Source organism: Hydra vulgaris, chromosome 08, assembly GCF_038396675.1.
Source record: "Hydra vulgaris chromosome 08, alternate assembly HydraT2T_AEP".
NCBI lineage: Eukaryota > Metazoa > Cnidaria > Hydrozoa > Anthoathecata > Hydridae > Hydra > Hydra vulgaris.
In genome coordinates, this window is record NC_088927.1 from 65,179,069 (window position 1) to 65,204,381 (window position 25,313).

General features: G+C 27.9%; 1 protein-coding gene across 6 annotated transcripts in view; it reads left to right on the forward strand.

Annotated features, from left to right (window-relative positions):
- Positions 1 to 4,663: 4,663 nt before the first annotated feature.
- Positions 4,664 to 25,313, forward strand: part of LOC100199090 (uncharacterized) — a 195,786-nt gene continuing 175,136 nt past the window's right edge. For all 6 annotated transcript variants that reach the window (XR_010640305.1, XM_065804174.1, XM_065804175.1 and 3 more), the window contains exons 1-2: positions 4,664 to 4,857; positions 14,790 to 14,841. Coding sequence is in view for 5 of the 6 variants with exons in the window: in XM_065804174.1 (XP_065660246.1) it covers positions 4,855 to 4,857; positions 14,790 to 14,841 (55 nt within the window). In the remaining variant the exon portion in view is untranslated. The remainder of the gene's footprint in view (positions 4,858 to 14,789; positions 14,842 to 25,313) is intronic.

Consider the following 25,313-nt stretch of genomic DNA (forward strand, 5'->3'; position numbering starts at 1 on the left):
ATTCAATGGAATAAAAACAACAGAAGAGTACCAGCAATTGAAAGCATCTTTTGACAATTCTTGAGATGCTCTGAAGGAAGAAGAAGAAATTGTTTGGAGAGATGATATGGCTTTCTTTCATCACTTGATCACTTGTTACGGACAGTTTAAGAAAACAGGATGCTTCCCTAAAGTAAATTTCAGAACTTTGCCAAATTTAAGCGATGCAAGATGAAATAGCCGAGCAATCTATGCTTTGCTAGCTTATATTTTACTTTCAGAATTTCGACAGTTAGCCGAAGATCAGTCTTCATGTGACTTTATTAGTGGCACGTGGAGTGACATCTGGTTTTCTGGTCAGGTTTTTAATCAGGATAACTACAACAATTTTGCAGCCGTTTGCAAAGATCACTCAAAGGCAATAAAGACTTTAAGGACTTTTTTGTTGGTTGAGCCGACTCTAATCTCAACTCAAAGGTCAAACATTTGTGCTGAACGTACAATTAAAGTTCTGCAGGATTTGCTTCCATTGTGCAAAAGCATTGAAAAAATTAACATTAAATTTCTTTTGACAAATGAACACTAAAATCTGTATGTTTGTATTTCTAATTAAAAAAAACTGTTTTCTACAATGTATAATTGTATATATTTTTATAAATTTGAATAAGGGGGGTGACATTTTTTTAATGTTTACACTTGTCATTGGATTTTTCTTGATCTTTGCATTAAAACTCCACAAAAAATAACATGGGGATAGGGTCTTTGAAAATTGTCATATCCCTAATATATATATATATATATATATATATATATATATATATATATATATATATATATATATATATATATATACATATATATATATATATATATATATATATATATATATATATATATATATATATACATATATCTTATACTGCTGATTTAGGTGAGCAGTGTGACGTTATACTTAAATAGCCTGCTGCTGGGGGCTTCAGTACTTCATCGACTGACAAATAGCCTGATTTGTAGTGAAGTGTTGTTACATAGAAGGAGGGTCTATATATATATAAATATATATATATATATATATATATATATATATATATATATACATATATATATATATAAATATATATATATATATATATATATATATACATAAATACATATATATATATATATATATATATATATATATATATATATATATATATATATATATATATATATATATATATATATACAATAAGTGTTTAATAATCAATACTATCTCATATGCAGAATATTTTCTATATTTAGAAAAATTAAAATTTTATTCAAAAAAAAAGGCTATACCATTTACTTTAAATTTTGTGTATGTGGTTGCAAAGATAACTCTGACAATGTACATAAAGAAAAATTGTTTTGGTTACCAAACAAAATTGGTAATCCTCAAGAAAGAGAAAGATGCATTCATGAAATAGCAAAAGAAAATATTGCAGACAGTCCAAATACATTTGTTTGAGAAAGCCATTGGCTAATTGATTATGAAACCTTTCATATGTAGTATCTCATATGCAAAATATTTTCTATATTTAGAAAAATTAAAATTTTATTCAAAAAAAAAGGCTATACCATTTATACCATGGTGTAATTGGTCCGTTAAATCTATCAGCTATTTTTATCTGTGTATTGCCAAGTCAAATACCTACACCTCTACCTAAAAAAAAGAACAACCACAAAATCACTACCATCTGCACGTAGCGTAAAAGCTGAGATACTTCCTACTTGGATTTATATGAAATTAGTTGTTTTGATGACCTTTTCAAAAAAGTAAGTATTTCTATAATACATCTGGAGAAGGAATAAACACGTTAATTCTTCTCCAGAAATATTTTTTACAATGGGTGATGATTTAATAATTTAAAGCAAAGACTATGTAATACCTTTGCCAGTCCAAAGTTTCTTATGAAATTTAAAATAAATATGCAATTTGAAAATAAAATCATGTCCGTAAAACGAAGAAGACAATAAAATCTTGTCAACAAGCACCGTTTTTGTACATACAATGTAAACTATAAAATTTTCTTATTACATCGGTTTTATAAAATAAAAACTTAAACAGACAGGGGCTCAAAGAAGATGAAGATGACAATACTTCATCGCAATCTTTTTATAGAGCTCCTACATATACTTTTAATAGAATATAGATATTATATTAAATTATTTTATTATTATATATTTATAAAATTAATTTTTTTATTATGATATTATTATAAATATTAGTTTATTTAATATGTGAAAAGTGAGTTTAATTTTAACAACCTCAGTTCCTCAAGATTTTTCCAATCAGCAATAAACTGAGTTGCTTCACCAAACTGATATTCAATTTCTTTAGTTTTTTTGGTAAACTAATTTTTATAGTCATTTATAACTGGTTATAATTGCATAATAAAAAACGTTAGTCAGTTTTCAACGCTTTATAATAAAAAACGCTTTCAAGGATTTATTAGAAGAAGCATTAGAAAGATTAAAAAATTTATCTATTTACTTGATTGTTATCACAAATTATGGAAGCAGCTATTCCACTAAGTTGTTCAAAAAATTCAATCACATTGGCAACAACACTATATTGGAAAACAATAAATGTAGGTACTGCAAGCAACTTTTTAACCATTACAGCAAAAAGTGTTCTAGCAAGCTTCTCTAGGTTTTATTTAATATGACCATAGATTTTTCCACCATGAAAAGAAATAGTTCCTTTAACGTGTACCTCATAAACCATATTAATTCTCTGTATTTTAAACTGCGATATTATAAATTGTATAAATTGAAGATTCGGTGTCAAGTTTACTTCCTTTTAAAGTCTTTTTTTTAAAAGATGGCACACTAGTTATTTGAAAATTATTGTCAAACACTAATATAATGCTCAAAGACTCCAACAATAATACCTGATGTATACAAAGACTCTTAAACATTGATCATTCTCATCGTAAATAAGTCTTCTTGTAAAATTTTTATTTTTTAATTATTTTAATATTCTTTAAATTAGAACGTGCTTTAATTAAACTAGTTTATTACATTTATCTGGCTCTGTGAAATTGTCAAAATAGAAGACTGAGAACTCTTTTCAATCCCTGTATATTTTTTTTATGTTTAAAGAAGAAATCTATAAGAAAATTATGAATATATTAAGAGTATAGCTATATTGTGGTTATAGAGTGTTATTATTATTATTATTATTATTAGATTTTTATGAATTAAAAACTTTTTATTTTATTGTACTTTATTACTTTTAAAACAATTCGGTCCGCACCCAACATATTATCAAAAGGTTTGATAATTAGAAAGTTCCTCACAGCGCTGTGAGGAACTTTCTAATTATCAAACCTTTTATGAAGTGCACTTAAAATGCGTATTATAAGCAGTGCGCATAAAATGCACATTTAAAGGTTAAAAAACATGCTTATTCATTATAAATAAAACACGTATAGCTAAAAGACATATTTAATCATTATAAAAATTTCTTTAAGACATAGTAACAACTTCTAAACGTCTTAGTAAAAACGTTTATAAGTACGAGACGTAATATTTTTATGCAACGAGACTTAATTTTGTTTGCGTGTGGAAACCCGTGGTGACTTTAAAAATTAAATGTCAGTGTGTTTTTTAAATTAATTACAAATATATATTATAAATAAAAAGGCATAATGAAAACTATAACATAATTATATACAAAATCAAAAAAAATTCATCAATGCTTTAGTCTTACATTTCTAAGAAAAGGTTTTTACTTTTAAAAAAAATTAAAATAAAATAATGAAATCAACATATGTAGAATTTATGCATTATTTATTAACACCATTATGTAAATGTGATGATTTTAGTTTTAATTGTTAAGTTTTTTCCTTTAGATGCTTTAATTTAAATGCTAAAAATAAATCTTTGAGTCACAGAAACACCGGCATGCCGGCAAAACTTAGTAAAAAGTTACGAAAGGTTTCTGTTACTTTTTTAAAACTCCTTAATACAAAAATAATAACATGTGTCAAAAATAAGGTTTCAATTTCGTGAAATTTACTGTTAGTATACACAAAACACCAATTAGGATATAGCGTTTTTATAAATGGTTTCACCGTTACGGAAACAGTAAAATATTACACTAAGTTTGTTTAACTAATACCAGTAATAAATGCACGCGAGTTTTGACTTTGGCTTTTAAACCTCATAAAACTGGTGTTCAACTTCAGTAAAACTACCCTTGAAATCACCGTGTTGTTGGTTTACACCGGGATTGTGACAAACAGTATATGGGTTTTAACTTCGAAAGTGAAACTAAATGGCAAATTTAGTTTCACTTTCTTTGCTAGGACTTACCAATCTTTTAGGATAATAAAATTATTATAAAACAAAAATTAAATGCAAATAATTTTGAACTTTTAAAATAAGCACAGCTGCATTAAATTGGTTGCATAACCGTTTGTTTTTTTATGATTACGTATATTATTTTATGTCAAACGTTCATAAATTTTTTTTTTACCTTCTTCTTTGAAAACTCATTAATTGTTGCGTCAATCTAAACTGTTTTGTGGCGTTAAGCTGATATTATGTGCGGTGGCAAGAATTTAATAATTCAGATGGAACTAAAAAATTTATGATTATTTATTGAAAAGAAACTTACTTAATTGAGCTCATATGTTGTTTATAAATTTTGTATTGTAATTAAAAATTAAAACATCGAACAAAAAAAAAAAGAAATACAAATTGAAACCAATGTTGAAATTCAAAATAATTTTAAAATATTTTATTTCAAATTTGAAACCTCAATGTTGCATCGAATAAAAGTTGTTGCATCAGAAAGACTTTAGGGAGATTCTATGAATTTTTTAACATAAATATACAACATAAAATATGGTATTTTTCTCAGTTTTATTATTTTTTTTATTTTTTATTTTTGTAGATTTACTTCTGTGAAGTTAGTTTTAAACTGGAAAGAAATATAAAAAAATAATAAAATATCCATAAAATTTTTTTTACTTTTTAATTAAAATAAACTAAAAACTAAAAGAAAGATTTTGAGTGATTTTTATTAATTTATCTTTTTTTGAGAAATAGTGTTGCTAATACTAAAATCAATATTAAAACTAATTGAATCATGTAACTCTGCAAGAGAACTTGGTTTTTTGGATGTTCTTATAGAATATAGAATCAGGATTTATCATTTTAAAAATTAATAAATTTATTTTATGCCTTGCAAAACATATTTTACATTTAAAACATCTTTATATATATGTATGTGTGTGTGTATATATATATATATATATATATATATATATATATATATATATATATATATATATATATATATATATATATTTTATTTAAATGTGGGAGATACTATTGGTAATAAATTTCAGAGTCTTTAGATTAGAACAGAATAGAAATGACGCGTTAACTCATACGAGTTGAAACTGAAATTACATAGAATTTCATAATAATCACCAAAAAAAAAAAAGTGTAACAACGATCAAACAATATCCAAGTCCAGAGATTTACAGATTAAATGGCGATCTGTCTATCGATGTGTCTATCAATATGTCAATAGATGTATCGATGGTTTCTTGTGTTAGAACATTACAGTCGTTTACAACTCTTACCTAATTGTGCCTGATTGTGTTCAACTTGCAATCACTTTGTGCATTTATTAAACCTTTATGGATTTTTAAGTTATGACCTCTTGCACAACCATTAGTGCTAAAATATTTAATTGGATTATGCAAACTTATTTCTTTAATTTTTTTTACAAATGTGAACATTTAGAATAAATTACTACACCTTCTGCTTTCTAATGAAAGTAATTTTAGCTTTAAATTTCTTTCTTCAAAACCATAACCAACTAAAGTTGATCTTTCGGTCAATAATTTTTGAACTTATTTAAGGCTATCAATTTTTTCTTTCTAATGAGGGTTCTATTTAACTGCTCTATATTCAAGATGAGGACAAACTAATGATTTGTATAATAATCTAATAATACTGTGAGCCAATTAAGTTAATAAAAATTAGTGAAATACAGTTGACACTAGATTGAATAAAATGTTTGTTGTGTACAACATGGCAGTAAGATAAGTAAAATTTTATTTGTTTAAGGTCAATGGCATCATTAAGTTTGGATTGGAATGGTCCGATAATTGAGAGTTGTCTGGCGTGACCAGCAGGAACTTTTTTTTTTTGCTAAATAAGTCAGTTCTTTAACTGCCAGTTTTTTTCTTGTTTCCCTCAAACTTTTTTGTTTTTTTAATTTTTTTATTAAACTACATTTATAAATTTACAGTAAACCATAAATCATTATAAATTATCATGAATTTGCAGAAACTTGTTAAGTGTACTCATATAGTTACAAACTAGTCAATGGAGTGGCATTTATAAACATAAAAAGGCGCAAACAAGTAAAAAAACAACGAAGAAGGCTATTTACGGAACAAGAAAAATAAAAACCAGAGGAAACAGAAAAAAAAGAAAAAAGAAAAGTAATTAAAAAAACAACAAAATAATCAAATTTAAAAAGAAACCTAGTATAAATAAACAAATTAAGCAAATAATAACGGTATTAGTAATTTTAATAACCATAAAAATAACATTAAAAGTAATAATAACAATAGTAGTAATAGCAGTAATAATGACATTATTAATAAATAATCATTAAAAATAACCACTATTAGAAAATAATAAAAAAAATATAAAAAATCGCTAAAATATAAGAAACAAAAAATACTGTTGATATAAAAGCTAAATTAATATAAATAACAGTATATTCCTTCCTGACATTAAAGCACAAAACAAACCATTAATACGTTAAAGAAGTTATTCACTAAAGACAGTTACAGTACAGAGAGAAATACAGATAAAGAAACACAGTATGTTTTTTAATTGAACTCAGTTCAGTAAAAAAATATTTTTCTTCAGACCTTTTTTTTATTTCAGGAATATTCTGGTTCCATTGGGGAACGCATTGGTGTTTTATAAAAAAACTTACCATATTTAATTGTATTGAAAAAAAGTCGTGTTATATTTTTTGTGTTATGTTTATGTGTTTCATTTGTTTAAACAAAAAAGTTAAGAAAGGAGTTTGAAAATAATCAAATAAAAAAAGAAAATTAACAGTGTGCATTAACAAACAGTGTGTTAACAACTGTGTTCTTTTCTTCTTTTAAAATGTGTATAAAGAGTAGGAGTTAGGCACTGTGGTGTGTAGAGCACATTTTAAAACGCTTGCAAGTAGTTTTTTCTACTTCAGGTATTTTTTTTTATAGATATTATTAATATTGGGCTTACTATATGCATTTTGTCACAAAAAAAGGTAATGTTTAAATGAAACAAAAAATAGAAGATGTTTTATTTTTCAAAACAATCATCACATAAAAACAAACTATATAATCAATTTAGGCTAAAAAAGAATTAAAAATAATAAGAGTAACAAAATCAGAGCGATAATAATAAAAATAAAGATAAATAATGATAATAAAAAATGATAAACAAAGATAATGATGGTAATGATTAAGTAATAAAGAAATGCTTGTAAATGAAGTCACTAAAACAGTAACCTGATCCAAGCAGTAACACTAAAGATTAAAAGTTATAACAACAACACTACTACAACAACACTAGAGTTAAGTAAATAATAATAGTTGAGGTAAATGGCAATGGTAATTGTATTTATATATATTATGAAAACTATGTATAACAAAATATTAAGAAATTAATATGATGATAATCAAGGGCTTACTCCAATTGATTTATCATTTCAACAAAAAAACGATCAAAGGAGGGACATTAAACATTTATTTATAATCAAATAATATATACCATTTTATCAAACAATCGATATAGTTTTAAACTATCGTTCGCAAACAATTCCCTATTAGATAAAGTATTTGTGTAGCTTTCATAGCAAAACCAAAAAAGTGAAAGCCAGATTTATGAATTTTAAACCAGATTTTCAATAGTAGAGCGAGAAGCAAATAGTATACTAACTTACGGATGTTTTATAAGGAACAATTATTTGGTCAACTTTGTAACCGAAGTTTAGTAAATATTCGTATTAAATTCGTATTAAATTCGTATTAAATTTAATGAACTTTTGTTTATACTCGATTAGCAAAGTAAAGCAAACTTTGCTGGTGCTTAGTTTTTACCAAAGCATATTTTAAAAAAATTATTGTGAAAATTATTAGGCGGGTTTTTTGAAACTCTTTCTAGAGATGCCTGATTTGATAAATGCATATTTTATTTACTTACAAACTATGAACAGGAGTTACCGCAAAATACCACGCATATCATTTTAGATAAGATGGTTAAAAAACAAATTAATAAAATTAAGTTAGATGATAATGTCAATGATAAAATTATGAACTTTTTAATCAGATTTTTGTGTCGCAAACTTAACACTTATGTCCAATTTGGTTATAGATCGACCGAAACCGAAATTTGAGCCGACACCGAAAGTACCGAAATTGCGGTTAAGTGAAGCCGTAGCCGAAACCGAAACCAAAATTTCGGCCAAAACCGAAGCCGAAACAGCCGAAATTTAAAAAAGGAATGTTAAAGTCCCTTAACCTTTTATGATCACCGAGTTAAAGCAAAAAAAATTATTTTACATATATTTAAGCAATCACCATGTAACAAAATTTGATAAAAACTATATGTCAAGACATTTCAATAATTAAAGTTAATAATTGAAATATTTTCCCTGCAGGATAAATATTTTTTCCTTGTTTTCTGGCAAAAGTCTGTTTCTTTCATTTGAAAGAATGTCTTCAGCAGTTGAAAAAAACCATTCAACTTCAGTAGATGTTGGTGGAGGTGTATCGAATCTCTCTGCTACTTTTGCCAAACCAAACTTTGCTTTTAATGTTGTTTTTCTTCATACTCTTTCGAACTCTAAATAGCATGAAGATGTTTGGCTTTCTAAGTACTCGTTTAAAACTTCCTTTGCCAATTTGGAAGTTGGATTTCTTCGACCTTGTACTTTGTCACTGCGCAATGATACTTTGCATCATTGAAGAAAACCCAGTGTTTTTAATAGACGTAGTTTTCAATACAGAAATAGTTTCATTTTAGAATCAAATTAGAATCATTTTAGGCTCAAGTTAGAACTGTCTGATTTCAAAAAACTTGTTTTTCAGCAGCTTGAATGGCTTCTTGGGATCTAAAAAAGTGGTGCTTGAATCTGGGATCAAGAAGTGTAGCTATTGCAAAATGATCAATGGTTTCTAAGTCAAAAAACGTGCTTCCATTGCTTTGTTTAAAGCATTTTTCATGCCCATTACTTCTTCGTCATCAGAGAGAACTTTAAATAACTTCAGGATAGTTGCCACAATTGGAATGAATGCACTGATGCAAGCATCTTTTCCAGAGAGCAACTTAGTGGCTTCTTCGAAAATCACTAAGGTGTTTACCAGCTTTTCATACAGATTCCAATCTTGTACAGTGAACTCAATGCCACTGGAAGCACGGATTAGTAGTGTGGGAGCAATTGCAGATTTCAAGTACAGAATTTTTTCAAGCATGTAATAAGTTGAATTCCAGCGTGTTGGGACATCGTTTTTGAGCCCGAGCCTGTCAAAATTGTTCATTCGAACCTCTTGTTGTTTGTAAAAGGAAGCATGGCTGCAAAGCTTTCGACATTTTTCTATCAAGCTTACAGCACTCTGGAGTGGAAAAAGTTCTTTTTTTAATCGCTAGTTAAAATGAATGATCTAGACACCCATCAGGTTTGTAAACACGCTGTGGATTTTTGAGAGCTGCTTTTATAATTGCAGCGTTGTCTCCTAAGCAGACTGTGATTATGTTTTTTAGCTCCCACTCTTTTGCAACATTCTCAACTCTTTAAAAAATTTTTTGAAGCAGTATGTTTTTCATTAAACTTGGAACATGACAGGTAGAATTTGATGCGCTCCCATTTGTCTGAAATGAAGTGTGTCATCATTCCCAAGTACTCATGATGAAAAGATGACCAAGTGTCCAGAGAAATGGAAACAGTTTCAGCATTTTTTTCGTTAAGCATAATTTTCGCTGCAAGCTTAATCTTTTCATAGGCTGGATTGAGCATGCTACGGTAGTATTTCTCACTTCCAATGTCAAAGTGTGGTGCAAAAACTGCTTGAAGGCGTCAAAATTCCGGATTATTTACAATTGACCAAGGCTGTAAGTCGAGGATAATCATTTCAAATATAGATCTAGGGTATTGTTCTTTTTTTAATTGTTATAGGCTCAAGTTGATCTGAAGTTGGTATGTTGTCAGGACTGCCGATAGTGGTGAGTATTGCTTTTTCAGTTAGGGGAATTTTTAGAGTAAACTGACGGTGTCGACTTCTTAAATGTGATGAAAGTCCGCTAAGTGATTGAAGTTTTGGATTGTGCAATCTACGAGGTATTTTCAAATTGCAGATATTGCAAGTTGCGTATTTGGAATCACTGGCTGTTATGATAAAATGATTCCACAAATAGCTTTCTTTCAATTATTTTCCATTAAAAAGTTTAGCACTGAGAAACTTTTGATAAAAGTTATAGATTTTGGTTGCCTAACTTAAATGTTAATTCATTTGAAGAATGATTTGAGAATAGTAACTTGAAACTATTATGTAACGTGATTTCAATTAAAATTTCTACAATTGTTATAATTAAAAATTGATTTACTAACAAACAGTTACAATTAGGAAATCGTCATGATCCCACTCTAAATTAAATAAAAAGTCCAAAAAAATTTTAAAAAATCTTATAAAAGTTTCAGTCCATTTTGGTAGCAATTTGAACCGAAATTTCGGCCGAAACAGGAAAAGTAAAAAATTGTTGAAGCAGAAATTTCGGTTTCGGTTTGGTGAAGAACTTGGAGAGTATGTTTAAATCATTTTTATCCTTAAATCAAATTTTGTTTTGTCTTTAATAAGTCCCATAAAATTTTAAATTTTATATTCAAAATTACGCAATATTAAACAAAAATTTATTTATTGATTTCAAATCAATAAAAAAATTTTGTTTAACGTTGCGTAATTTTGAATTTTTGCTTTCAAGTTATCTTGTTATTTTATCAAAAGCGTCAGTATTTTATCATTTTTATCTTGTTATTTTATCAAGTTATCTTGTTATTTTCAACTATAAATAAATTGCAAACAATATTTGTAATTTATTTATAGTTGACACATACAGTTGTCACATTGATAGCTCTATAGTTGGCTAATTTAAGTCAACTGATATTTATCTTACAAAAATAAATATTATTATAAATTTCAATTGATAACCAATAAATACATTATTATTAATAATAATAATAATAATAATAATAATAAAAATAATGATAATAAAGCTAACAAAAACTAACAAAAGTATAAAGATTTCGTTTTACTTTAGTTTATTAATGTATCCGACACCTTTAATAAAAACCGCGCATAGTTTGGGAGTCCAGTTTTTTTATTTTAAGTTTAACTTATTTACTTACTTACTTATTTACATACTTATAACCAAATTATGCGCGGTTTTTATCCTTCAAAGGTAAAGATGCTTTACAATCATTCGGAATTTGTTTCCAAATTTGAGGTTGGTAGAGTTTGGCATTTCATATCTCAGATTTAATTCGAGAAACTTAAAAACTTTATTCATAGATATAGGCGCAACTTGTAATTTTACTTTCAAAATCTCAGTGAGATTTTAAAAAAACTAAACAATGCAGGTTTTTTTGGTGCATAGTTAAAGTACCACTGTTCAGTAAGGGTGTTTCAAATGGAGATTCATGATCTCTGTAGATAATTTTTAAAGCTCTTTTATGGATTCGATTAATGCGCTTATTTAGTTTCTTAATGTGAAACATTCATATTAGTTGGCAGTATGAGAAGTTTAAAGTTATAAATGCAGAAAGTTTACGTTGGTTGTAAGACATATATGATGCGATTCTTGAAAGTGTCTTTATTTTTCTGCTGGTATCTTTGCATTAAGTGTTTGCATGCTCTTCGTAGGAAAGTTTGTTGTTGCGTTTTATTCCGAGTAATTTAACATTTTTGGATGTTTTAATTGTTAAATTAGAAATATTAACTTCAAGATTTGTTTGCTTATGATAAAGTGATATTTTTCAGAAATTGCCTTTATTTCATTATTTTCGAACCATATTAACAATTGATTTGCGGCTTTCAGGAGGTTAGTAGTTACAGAAGTAATGTCTTTTCTTGTGCAGTATGGAATATTGTTCTGCCATCTGCAAGTCATCTGCATATCCAGCAACTTCAACATCATCCTTTCTCCATTTTTCGGTCAGTGCAATCAAACATTGTTAAGCACTATAACCTTTACGAAAGCCGTATTAATGTCTAGACAAAATTGTTTCAAAAAAGATAGCTATATCCGGATGCATACATCTTTCATATAACTTAGATAGGTTGGATAGAATACTGATTGGACTGAAGTTACTTTTATCTGCTTTGGAGCCTTTTTTGTGTATTGGAGTAATATCAGCGTATTTTAATAGGTCTGGAAAAATGTTGTTTGAAATAGCGTTGTTATAGTCTTTACATTTAAAATCCAAAAAAATAATAATAAAAATAAATGCTATCTTTGATTATTTTAGTTGGTATATCGTCCTTTTGTTGTGCTTTAGATTTATTTAGTTAGTATTTAGAAATATGGTTAGATAACTTTTAAACGGTTGTATGTTCGAAAGAAAAGGGTTGTATGTTCGAAAGAAAAGGGTTGTATGTTCGAAAGAAAAGAATTTCTTATTAAATTCTTAATCACAAAAATACTTGGATGTGATTTGTATTTAAGTATTGAATTTTCTCAGGGTTCATGGTTAAATTTTTTGATAGTTTCAGGAATTGGTTTGATGCACAACTGCAATATAGTGTCTTTATAATACGAATTAAAAATATCGGCCACAAGTTTATCATCTAATACTATAGAATCATTTTCCACTAAAACAATTTTTTCATTGAGATGTGAGTTCTCATTAAAACATGGCTTCACTGTTTTCCAAAAGGTTTTATTGTCCATAACATTTTTAGTTTGAAGACTTTCTAAAAAAATAACTTTTTAGTATTTCTTAGGAGTCCTAAACAATAGTTTCTTTGACGGTTGCATGCTTTTTTACTAGATTCCGTTTTATTCAAACGATAACGGTTTAGTTGTCTTGACCAATTCATTACATCTTTGTTCAATTCTTTGATCATAAATACTGCCTGATTTTTTCGTACATACCTTTTTTTTTTTGTGCATGCTTATTTAAAGTGACTATCTTTAAATCAAATAAAATCCAAGTTTTGGATGTTTTTTTATTTATTTCCTTTATTAGCTTATTTTGAAAATTTTCGTTATCAAATTTTTGAAGCATCTGTATGTAAATATTTTTCGTTTATGCTTGGGAAAATTACATCTTGAGACCAAGATTACCAGTTTATAAAAGTCAGATAAACCTATCTCAATAGTATTGGATTAGCAGAAATATCTAATAGCATTCGATTAGCAGAAATATTTGGGAGCATTTGTTAAGATGAGGTCAATCACTTTTATTTATATTTTAATATAAATTAAAATGGGTTTATGTATATTTTTAAAACTGGTTGGTACTTTTATAAAAAATTTCAATTTATACATAATACCAAACTCTTCCAAAAAATTTATTTTTCATCTCAGCATTAAAATCACCCATGACTATTAAGTATTCATATTTTCCTGAAAAATACTCGAGATTTTTCTGAGATTTATAAGAAATTGATCGATTGACGAGGTTTTAGGATTATAGCAGCAGACAATCAAACATTTTCTGCTTCTTAAATTTATTTCTACCTAGGATTATTCATAATTACTATCATTATAAGTTTTTGTTAGTATCATCGAAAGCATATCTTCTCTAATATATAGCATTATTCCCCCTCCGAGTTTTGATCGATCTAATCTATTTGGTTTGGAATAGCCTTAAATGATGAGGGGAAGGAGTGGTCAATTTTAGTTTCAGATATTATTAGCTAATCAATTTTGCCTTCAGTTATTTCCTTTAAAGGTTCAAACTTATTGTGACCGATTATTATTTTAGTTGGATGATGACTTTTAACAAAATGAAGGTCTAACTGATTCGGGTTTGATGTGGTATTATTTGGAGCAATGATATTTAGTTGCTACAATGGATTGATGTCCATCGGTGTAAATGCTTTTTTAGCTTCAGAACTTTTTGAGTGGTTGAGGCAACGAATTCTGTTACCTTGGACAACAAAACGAAAGGGCTGATCCAGAGTGTTATTATTCTGTACAAGATCACTTAATCTTTTTTTTTTCTTTATATAACTTGCAAAATTTTGTATGATCGACAAACTTCTTTCTAAGCGTATAAAAAATTTCCCTTTGTAAGATACAAGAGTTTCTGATAGCTAGATGATAAGCTTTTTTTGTTTTTAGTTCAAATGACAGAAAGAGTCAATGGGGAAGATTGGTTAAAGTTGCAATTTGCTTTTGAATAGCGGTGTATTTAAAATAAAAAACAAGAGATTTTTAACTTACCAAATTTTAAAATAGGAAGTTCTTGGTTATATGGTTAGAAACAGAAATGAATCAAAAGGTTGGGTAAAGACTAACCTCTACTTTAAAGTATAAAACAGAACTTTTCTGAAGCAAATAAATACCATTTGAAAAAGAAGGTGTATCAGCCTTTAAACTGTATAAACCAAACTAAATTTAATAGGTTTTCATTTGATTAAACTAATGAAAAAAGAAGAGAAAAAAAAACAGCATAAACAACAAAATAGAAATAAATGTAATAAATAATAAAATACAAAGCATTTCATTGTTAACATGCTTTTTATTTTTTTTAGAAGAACGCATTGCTTTTATTGATGTATCATTTGGTTTCACAGAATACGATAGGTACCAATAATATTGGTTATTTTTATAAAATCTGAACTCAAGTTGTTACTTTGTAATTTTTAATTTTGTTTTTGAGTAAAACCTTTTATAAATATCTTTTAAAAATATTTTCCAGAAAACATGAACTTATATACTAAACTAAATAGTAAACCTTAATTTTTTTTTAAAAATAAAATTTAGTTAACGATTTTTTTTGTTTTCTTTAAAGGATACTTTTGTGAAAAGTCTAAAATCCCGCTTTAGGGAGTACGGAGCAAATAAAAAGTCTACTTAAAAATACGCTAAATTATAATTCGTTGGTTAATATAACAAACTATTTAAAACTTAGTATGTAAAATTGTGTATCAATAAATTATTTACAAATAACAAATTTTAGAACTTTTATAATCCTGCCAAAAGTAACCGCCCCTGAAACTATTATTAAACCCTCGCACTAAGCAAATACCGTTTTCGAACTCTTACCCTAAATAAACACTAATTTTAAGCCCTGACCCTATGGTAACATCCTATAAAGTTAAATAAAGAAAATGTTATTGAAAACCTTATGCATTATTAAAACATTTTTTGCTCAATTTAAACTGCATCAAATTTTTTTTCTTTTTTTAAATGTATGACCTAATGGAATGTATTCAATTTTGAATTATAACATAAGAATACAATAAAAATTTTGCGTTAAACTAAATGCTTTTTTTTAATTATCTTTAGTATAATAAAGAAGCAAAATTATCATTTTTTATTTTATTTTAAATAATAATGCTTGATAGAAACTTGTATAGAATAAAGATTTCAGATGATTAGATGAAGGGTCTTTCAATGAGAACACGCTACTAATTTTGAAAGTCGTTAGGACTATTTAGACTTATTCTTTAAAATATTTTTCTATATATTTATTTAATTGATGTTGAAATGTATTTAAGATTTGTGTGATATATATATATATATATATATATATATATATATATATATATATATATATATATATATATATATATATATTTATATATATACATATGCATATCGCGCAAATCTTATCATTAAGATAAAATTTGTGCGATATGTATATATATATATATATATATATATATATATATATATATATATATATATATATATATATATATATATATATATATATATATATATATATATATATATATAGATTATCACAAATACATGCCAACATTACTACTAATTTCCCCAATTAGTAGTAATGAATATTGAAGTTTTGAAGAGTGTATACTTTCTTTAGGAGATATAGAATTGTTTAGTGAAGATTTTAAAGGTTTATGAAATAAGCTGAGAGAAAAAGAATTATTTTAATTAATTAATTTATTTTTTAAAATTTATGAGGGTCTTTTAAAAATTAATAAGACAATTTTCTATTACTAAAAAATAGTTGCACTGACATGTATGAAGCTTTCAGTACGTAAAGATGGCAACCTTGCGATGACATCTGAGCAGCTGTTTAATCACATTTTGTAAACATGACCTCAACTTTATTCAGTTAACCATGGCGAGCCCGCTTGAGAATTGCATTGTGAAAAAAAAACGTTCCGTGGCCAGATTTTTAGTTGCGGAAAGTGAGAAATATTGTAAAATCCACGCTAGAATATTAAAAATGTACTGAGACGCATTGGACGACCGGTCAAAGTCAGGACTTTCTCTCTCGAACTCTAGATTGACGCGTTAATTCGGAATTATGGTCCAACCACTCTTAATTGGTAAGTGAAAAAGTAGACGCGAGTGTTGAACTTGTTCATAAAATTATTCACAAAAAACTGCAGTACATGAAAATCTGAGCAAGATGGGTGCCCAAACAACTTACGACCGCTCACAAAGAAATCCGGCTTCAAATCAGTCAGCAGTTGAAATATTAATATCTGTCTGAAAAAGAATGCTTTTTTAAAAATAATTGTAACGTGTGATAAAAAAGGGATTCATCACTGCGATCTAGAGTTTAAATGACAGAGCCTTGAGTGGAAGCATACGTCTTTTTCCACTCAGAAAAAACTCAGGACCCAGGCATTGGCCGGTAAAGACATGCCTAAAGTATTCTGTGATTGTGATTTTCTTGAAGCTCAAAAGATATTTAAAATCTAGTTCAGCAGTGACATGCTGGAAAACAAGATAAGACCTGCCATTCAAACGAAACGATGCGGGCTCTTGAATAAAAGCCTGATTTTCCTTCATGACAACACTCGTCCACATACAACATAGCTGACAAAAAAGCTTCAAAAAACTGTGGTGTGAGATTCTTTTGCATCCTCATATAGGCCCAACCTTGCCCATCAGACTTTTATCTGCTTAGACCCCTTAACAAGAGTCTACGAGGGAAATATTTATATCAGTAAGCAACCCCTAATACGGGTTATGAGTAATTAAATCACTAATAACTAAAACACATTAATAACTTGATATATTATCTAAAAAAGTAAGTACAAATTTATCTATAAATAATATTTTAACTTTGACTCTCTATCAGCAATGTCATTGTTTATAGTTAACGACATAAAGACCACATCAAAATCTTTTTAGAATCTGTCAAAACATAGGTACAAGAAAAAGAAAGTCAGGTAAAGCCTGTAAATACCTGGAAAAAAAAATGAAAAAGAAAAGTACAATTTTTAATTAAAAAAGTATTATTTATATTTTATTGTTAGTAGAATGAGAATAATATTGCAGAAAATATAAAGAATAAAAAAATAGCTATAACTAGGTCTTTCAACACAAAACACAGTAAAAATATCGCATAACATAAAATATTTGTAAGCACACATTACTGTGTCTCCAGAGTAATTAAAAAAGAAAAGATTATAAAAAGGTTAGACAACACAATGTAGTACCACTGGCATATAACACCACGACTTATTAAGATATTTTATCAAATAAAATACTTGGACTAAAAAGATTTTATTTATCATAATATTTGAACAATCGAGGGACAATTATAGTTAAACAATTTGAACAATTATAGCATAAAATAGCAAGCAACTTGTAAAATATTTCTGATAAATAGTCATTATCAATTGATGTATTAAGAAATATGTAAGAGCTCAGTAATTACATAAGTTTTATTAATTCTGTCTCTGATCTAAGAGAGAGTGGGAGAAAAAGAAAGTGTGTCCAAAGCAGCATGTTAAAAAAAGTAAAAAACACGCAATAAATAGTAGTAAATGGTTTTATGTTACCAGTAAACAAAATTATATTTACCTTGATTTAATTTCCAGCATTTCTTAATTAAGCTCCAGCTTTTCTCTATAACTGTTGACTGATGATTTATAGAAAAAATTTCACATCATGATAAATTTACAAAATTAAAACCATGTTTCAACAGTAAGCAAACTAATCAAGTAATGACAAAGACAAATAAAAAAAAAAAAAAGAACGTAATTATGCTTGAAATTATAAAAAAATTTACAATCATTTAAATTCAAAACTGTTAATAATTGTTACTATAAATAGTAAAGTTCATACTTTGCTTTGTTCTAAATTATCTAAAGTAAAATCAAATTAACAGACATTAACCCTACTTGACACTGAATTCTGGCAAGTAAGTTTTCTGCTCGCTGAGCAGCATTTCTTAGATTTCAACAACAATTAATTTCTTCTTGCCTAGATCTATCTCTTCCACTTGGCAACAACTATTTTCAAGTTGCCTATGAACATTTACATTAATAACTTTTTTGAGCCTAATATTATCCATTTCAATTTCACTATTATCATTAAACATATTACCAGAAATATTACTATACAAGTGAATAATGAAAAAATGTTAAAGAATCTTAAAAATTGTGATCTTTTCTAATCAAAGACTATATTTAAACTTAAGATTTATTGAAATCCATATCTTTTTATGTTTATTTGCATAAGTTGCTTATCAAAAATATTAAACAATATTTATTTACATTAATTACTTTAATTTAACAGAAAATCTAGATTACAATGCACAAAATTATTTAAGTAATCAACAAATTACTCACTGTAATTTGTTGATGACTTTTATGTCAACAAATTACAGTCAGTTTTCCATGTTAAATAGATAAAATATATATTTAATATAAATAAATCCAATATAAAATAAAAAAATTAGTAAATTTACTCAAATCAGTACCAGCTATACTGTTTGAAGTGACTAAAAAACACTTCTGTTTTTTCCAATTGCACTAAAAAATAGCTTTCAGCTCTTTCCAATTGCACTAAAAATGAAAGAAAACTTGCTTAGCTTAGTTGCCTAGTTCTTAAGAATCTGAAAACAAACAATTAAAAAAACCAAGAACAAACAAACATTTGCTTATTAAAACTACTATATTTAAACAAATTAAATTAAAAAAAGAACAACATCAATTCTCCTTAAAGGCTAAGAAAATTTTTTCACTTCAAACTTACTTGCAAACCTTGCTTGTAAAACCATGTGAATAAGAAACACATTTTGAAAAGCCTAGAAAATACTTAAAAATGACAGATGCAACATTGGAGTTTAAACGTTGACTGGACTAAATGTTAGTAGATATTTTTAAAAAATTCATACAAATTTACAATATTTTGTTCTCCTATATCGCGTAAATTCATTATATGATAAACCTGAAATGAAAAAATGTATCGAATAAGTTAAGACAAAGAAAAACATCATACATGAATCGAAAATCGATGTATTGATAGATTATTGTCAATAACAATAAGGGCATAGAAGTAATCGTTTTGGAAAGTGCTAAAAGTAATACCAAATAAAGTATACCTACATTTATAGATTCAGTCAGTCTCAAACACAAAATGCATACATAAAAATTGTTATATTATAACAGAAATACCCACGTAAACATACTACTATATACGCACATATACATTTTAGCTGTATTTTAACTCTTATTAATACAGGGTTCATGGCAGTTTTAGATATCCATTTTCCCTGAGTTTTCCCTGAGTATTCCCTGATTTTCACCGAGTTTCAAGTACTTTTTTCCCTGAGTTCGGGTGGTAAAAGTTATATAATTTTCCTTGTTAATGTTAAAGGATATAATAATTTTGCAGCTGAATCCATGTTCCCCTAAAAATATTAAAGGTCTTACGACTTGAGTAACACCACTCAAGAAATCCATCTATTCAGAGAAGAAATTGCCAAAAACAACACGCGTTATCTATAGTCAAAAAAGTTCTTAAGCCAATTGAGAATTTTATTGCAAAAATCACAGCGAGCCAACTTTGATGAAACAAAATATGCGACACACAATTGAAAGTTTTAGCAAAGTCTAGCAAAATAAGCAATGTTGCACAATCATCGCTTAAAGCTTCAGTAATAATGTCGCTTCAAGAAGATTTGTAACGCACAATCTAGATCAGACAAAACCATGTTGATGCCAAGATTACAAATTATGATTTACTAGGTGATCAGTTATAACATAACGCATTATTTTTCCTTTATTTTCCAACTGCAGAGGTGATGGAAATAATTCTGTAATTTCTAAGTCTGTAATTTCCAGGATCAGTACAATGAACTTTTTTCAATATGGGAGTTATGGTAGCGAGTTTAAACCCAGATAGCACTTGGTCAAAATCAAAGGACTTGATAAATATTAGTGGAAGAGGCACACTGAAAACTTTGGAACTAGTTTTGAGCACTCGATGATGAATTCCATCATTACCGGCACCTTTAGAAATGCCAAGTGCAGATAAATGTTTTTCGATATTACAACAATTAAACAAAGAGCTCGAAACTAAAGAACAAACAACTTCGGTTCTTCGAGAAAAAATAGGGGATTGAGAGTGAGTTAAATGTGATGAAAACTCTTTAAAAAGTTGATAATTTAGACAGTCTGCAATAGACTTTTTATCAAATAATTGCGTTTCATTGTGGTCAAAGATAAATCAAGTATATATATACATTAATATATATATATATATATATATATATATATATATATATATATATATATATATATATATATATATATATATTATATATATATATATATATATATATATATATATATATATATATATATATATATATATATATATATATAAAATCCTTGCTACAAAGTGGCTTATTCAGTTGTTTATTATTAATCTTTTTACTTGCCATCTATTGTTGGTGGGAAAGTTTGGTTTCCATTGTATTGAGAATTAAGAAATGCTGTATGACTGCTACTTAAAGCACAAAATATATAATTGTATGCAGAAGATAGCGGCATCTGAAATACAGGAAGTTTAAAGTATCTACATCACAGAGAATTTCGTAGCAGTTGATGAAAAGAGTGTAGTCAACCGTATAAAGAAATTGATTGATAAAGTTAAGGGTCTTGGTAAATACACTAGTTCTAAGAAGATATTCATCACTTACCAAGACTGCTTGAAATCATTACAAACTGATAAATGTACTTGTAAATGTGTTGACAGCGGTCATAAAGTTCTTGACAGTGAAATTTCCATTGGTAAATCTGATGATGGTGTTGTAGCAGAATGTCTTGTATTGAATGCATTGCTAAAAGATATGAAGCTATGGTCAGTATAAACTGTAATAGATCTTGCAAAACTTAAACTTTAGAGAGATCTTTTAATTCAGAAACACGTTTCTAAGCATACTGCCAAGATACTAGAATTAAGTTGTATTGGATTTGTTAAGAAAAAAGATGTAACTATTTTTGAAAAGTCTGGTGTACGTTGGAGCATAAAGGAAGAAAATTATAATATTGCCAGAAACAGGTAAAGCAACTGACGTTTGCTTACTAAACTACTACTATCTCTAAAGTACATTTCTGCTATTGATTAAGGATGTACAAGAGGTCCTAGTAGTTCCAGTGGTGCAATTATGAGTGCACTAGACTTTGATCCCAAGGATTTACCAATATAAAGTTTAAAGCTATGCTAGGAAAAGCGGTTAAGGTTAATTATGAGGGTAAGAAGAATATAAGGACAGATTAAAAATATCTTTTTATAACATACTTAGCAGTGCTGCAAGGTTATACAAATAGAGACAAAATTAAGTCTTGACTGAACACAATGGCAGAAAATTAAAGTCATACTAGGTGGCAGACAAAAGCAAACAAAGTTTCGAAATTGTATATGTCAAAAGCCTGTTCCCAACCATTCTACTAAATTGTACGCTTTATTGTAAATTTTTACGCTTCTTTATGGTTTAATATCAAGAGTCATCCTTCTTGTGCCAATAGTGCGAAGAATTTTTTTTACTTGATAAAGCAGTATCATGAACTTGGAACAGAAGGTTGGAAATATTGGAACCTGTGTTGCAGAACATTAACTGCTTTTCCCACTCTAAAACATTCTTCCTTCTGGTATTTGTGACAATAATGCAACATTTGTGTTGTAAAATAATAATTAATTTGAAAAGTAATTCGTGTAGTTCTTCTGTGCGTGTTTTTGATAAGTCAAGCATTAAACTTAATGCCAATGCTTTGACTGCAGCTGACCTCCCACCACCACCACGATTGCTAGCAGCTATTGAGAATGAAAATCTTTAACACCGTCAGTTTTATTTAATTTCAGGCAATTTAGCATACTATTAAATATATCCCTGCATAAGCTCAAACGTTTTTGGACATAAATTGCGACATGAGACGATTTTACAGAGTGCTGCATCCAAACAGATTTACCTAGTGTTAACTGTAAATCAGACTTTTGTAAATTAAGTTTCATTATATTGTTTTATTGAACTGATAATATCTAGAACTTTAACATTTATGTTCATTTTAGGCTTCAAATATGGCAAGGTCTGGCGATAGAAGGGTGCATGGTGTTTTTTAACTTTTTTAAGTAGGTTAAAATGCGTATGATACACCCCCAAAACAAATACCTCTTCTCGCTAGTCCTGGATATGGCCTTGGTTTCATAGTAAAAAACTTTTCCTCTATAAAAAACTTTTAATAATTCCATACAAAGGTACCCCAGTAATTCTAAACAAAAAATCTGAAATAATTTCAAAGTGTTGTCACGAAAAAAAGTCTTTGCTTGACAACCACAAACCTAATGATTAAAAAACCAAGAACTTGAAGCACGTTTGCGAACAATTAAATATAAATTAAAGCTTTATAACAGTTTCTCTGGTATAATAAGAACAAAAATTTTTAACAAAAAAAAAAATATATATATATAATTTTTACCTGATGGTTGTTGAAAAAACATAATGTATATTCAAGCTGATGATTGCTCACGCATGAAACATTTAGTAGTATTGAGATGTTTCTCATTGGATTCTGTGGGTTGTCCACTGCGAGGTATATCTTCGAGGTCTAAGTCGCCGTTTTAAAACTTCGCAAACCATTTCTGTGCTGCGCGCTCACCATGACATCTTGTCCATACACGTTGCATATGTCACGAGCGGCTTCAGCTGCTTTTTAACCGCGATGAAAAGCAAAGAAAAGTAGGTGTTGAAAATGCTGATTTTTGCCACCTGGGTATTCCATTTCTAAGGGTGGAAAATAAGAAAAACTAAAAATTTTCAAAAAAACAAATAATACAATTCTGTAGAGCAGGAGAGGCACTGTCTAATAAATACAAACACTTTGCTCAACAACAAAAAAATTCTTTAAATAATCCTCTTTGAAAAAAACCGAACGAACTTATTTCCCTAACCGATATTTACCTGTATTTATTATTAAATACAGATCTGCCATTGTTTCACTGTCAGTCATATTCAATTTTCTTGTGACATGTCATTGTTTCACTGTCAGTCACATTCGTTTTAAAAAAGCCATCCTCTTTAGCTGCTTTCAGTGTTAGTGTTGAAGTGGCAGCAGTTGCTCTGTTTGATACACCATTTCTTAATGATGCTAATTCAACTTCTTTCATATTCAATGACTTTCTCAGAATTTGTCTGCTTATGTACTCAGAATTTTCTTCGGAAACAACATCTTCAACGTCAGTGTTCTTAATATTTTCAATTAGCACTTTAGTTTTTTTTTTCTTGAGAATAGAAAGAGAGGTATTCTATTTGTGACTTCTTTTTTCCAGTTTCCTTCCTTTTATAATTCTGTCCTTGTCTGTTAGCTTTTATAAAATCTTGAGCACCCATTTCCATACAACTTTTCGTCCCAAATTTTTCTCTTTGAGATTTCATAAACTGAAGTTGTACTCTGTGAATTTTGTTTTCTCTCTTGCATTGACAAGAAATATGAGCTTTGAAAACACATGAACTACAAGTTGCCTCCTCACAAGAAACAATGTCACACTTTTTTTGCACTTCGCTAATCAAATAGCTTGTCCAGATGAGAGTTAAATTTAGAAAGGGTCTTCAAGTTGCAGCTAAAGTTAACAATATCAATAGCTTTTTTCTATACTTTATTCATTTTAGTTATACCGACTTTGTCCGTCACAATGAGAATTTCAGGATTCACTTTCAACCGTTGTGTTTTCACTTTAAAGAAAACCTTTTCAAATGTATCTTTAAGTTTTGAATTTGCTTTACAGATAATCATCTCTTCTTAGAATTAGACCGTATTTAATAACATCTCTTAATATGGGTAACTCAGAATCTAAAAATTCATTTGCAAAACCAATTATAACACTTAATAAAGCCACCAATAAAGAACTCAAAGTTTACACTAGTTTACAAACAATACTTGTAGTGACTTTAACTTGTTAACTCAAATGCATCATTTCAAATGCATCATCTTATGAATGATATTTCTGAAGTTATTTCATATATATAACTTATAAAATAAGTTCAAGTTTAAATAAGATATTTTTTCGTAACAACGCAAGATACAGCAAAGTATAGCAAAAATAACGATCTTTGTGAACTTTAAAAATCATAAGTTTTTAAGTTCAAATGACTGTCTAGGTGTCTAATAAAGGATATTTGGGATCAAGAATTGGATTGAAGATGTTTTTGAGTCAATCGGAATAACTGGTCAAAAGTTGCGGCAAACCGCGTATAACGCATATTTACTTAAAACCTCGATTTTAAGGTTCAAATTTGAAAACCTAAAAATTTAAATTTTTTTTTTTTTTTGCATTAGTTTTACATAAGGGCCAACTCATTGAAAACTCATATAGCCTAAGCATTTATTGCAAAAAGTTAAAAAATGACTCACCCTACTGTTTATCAAGCTCAAAACATTAGAGTTAAAGTGAATTGTAAGGAGAACGTTTAATAAATTTTAAAAGATTAAAAAAAGGTTTGCTTGTAATATGCATATGCCCTCAAAGGCTTTTTTTTTTTAACAGTGTCCAAGACTTATTCTAATAATATCAAAAAACATTTTTTTTTTCTTTCACAATGTCAAATAAGTTCATAAAAAATAAAAAATAAATTTAAAAAAGTTAAAATTCTATCAAAATGTTGCTACTTCACTGTATATTATAGCTCTAATTGTATCGAAGTGTTTACTTATACCTTTTTTTTAAACTTTTAGCACTTTATTTTCATTTAATGTAAATATGTTTGCTATGGTTGGATGGCGTGTTTTAAATTAAACTTAATTTATTTTTCCGTATTGTTTAATTCATTTGGTATTACT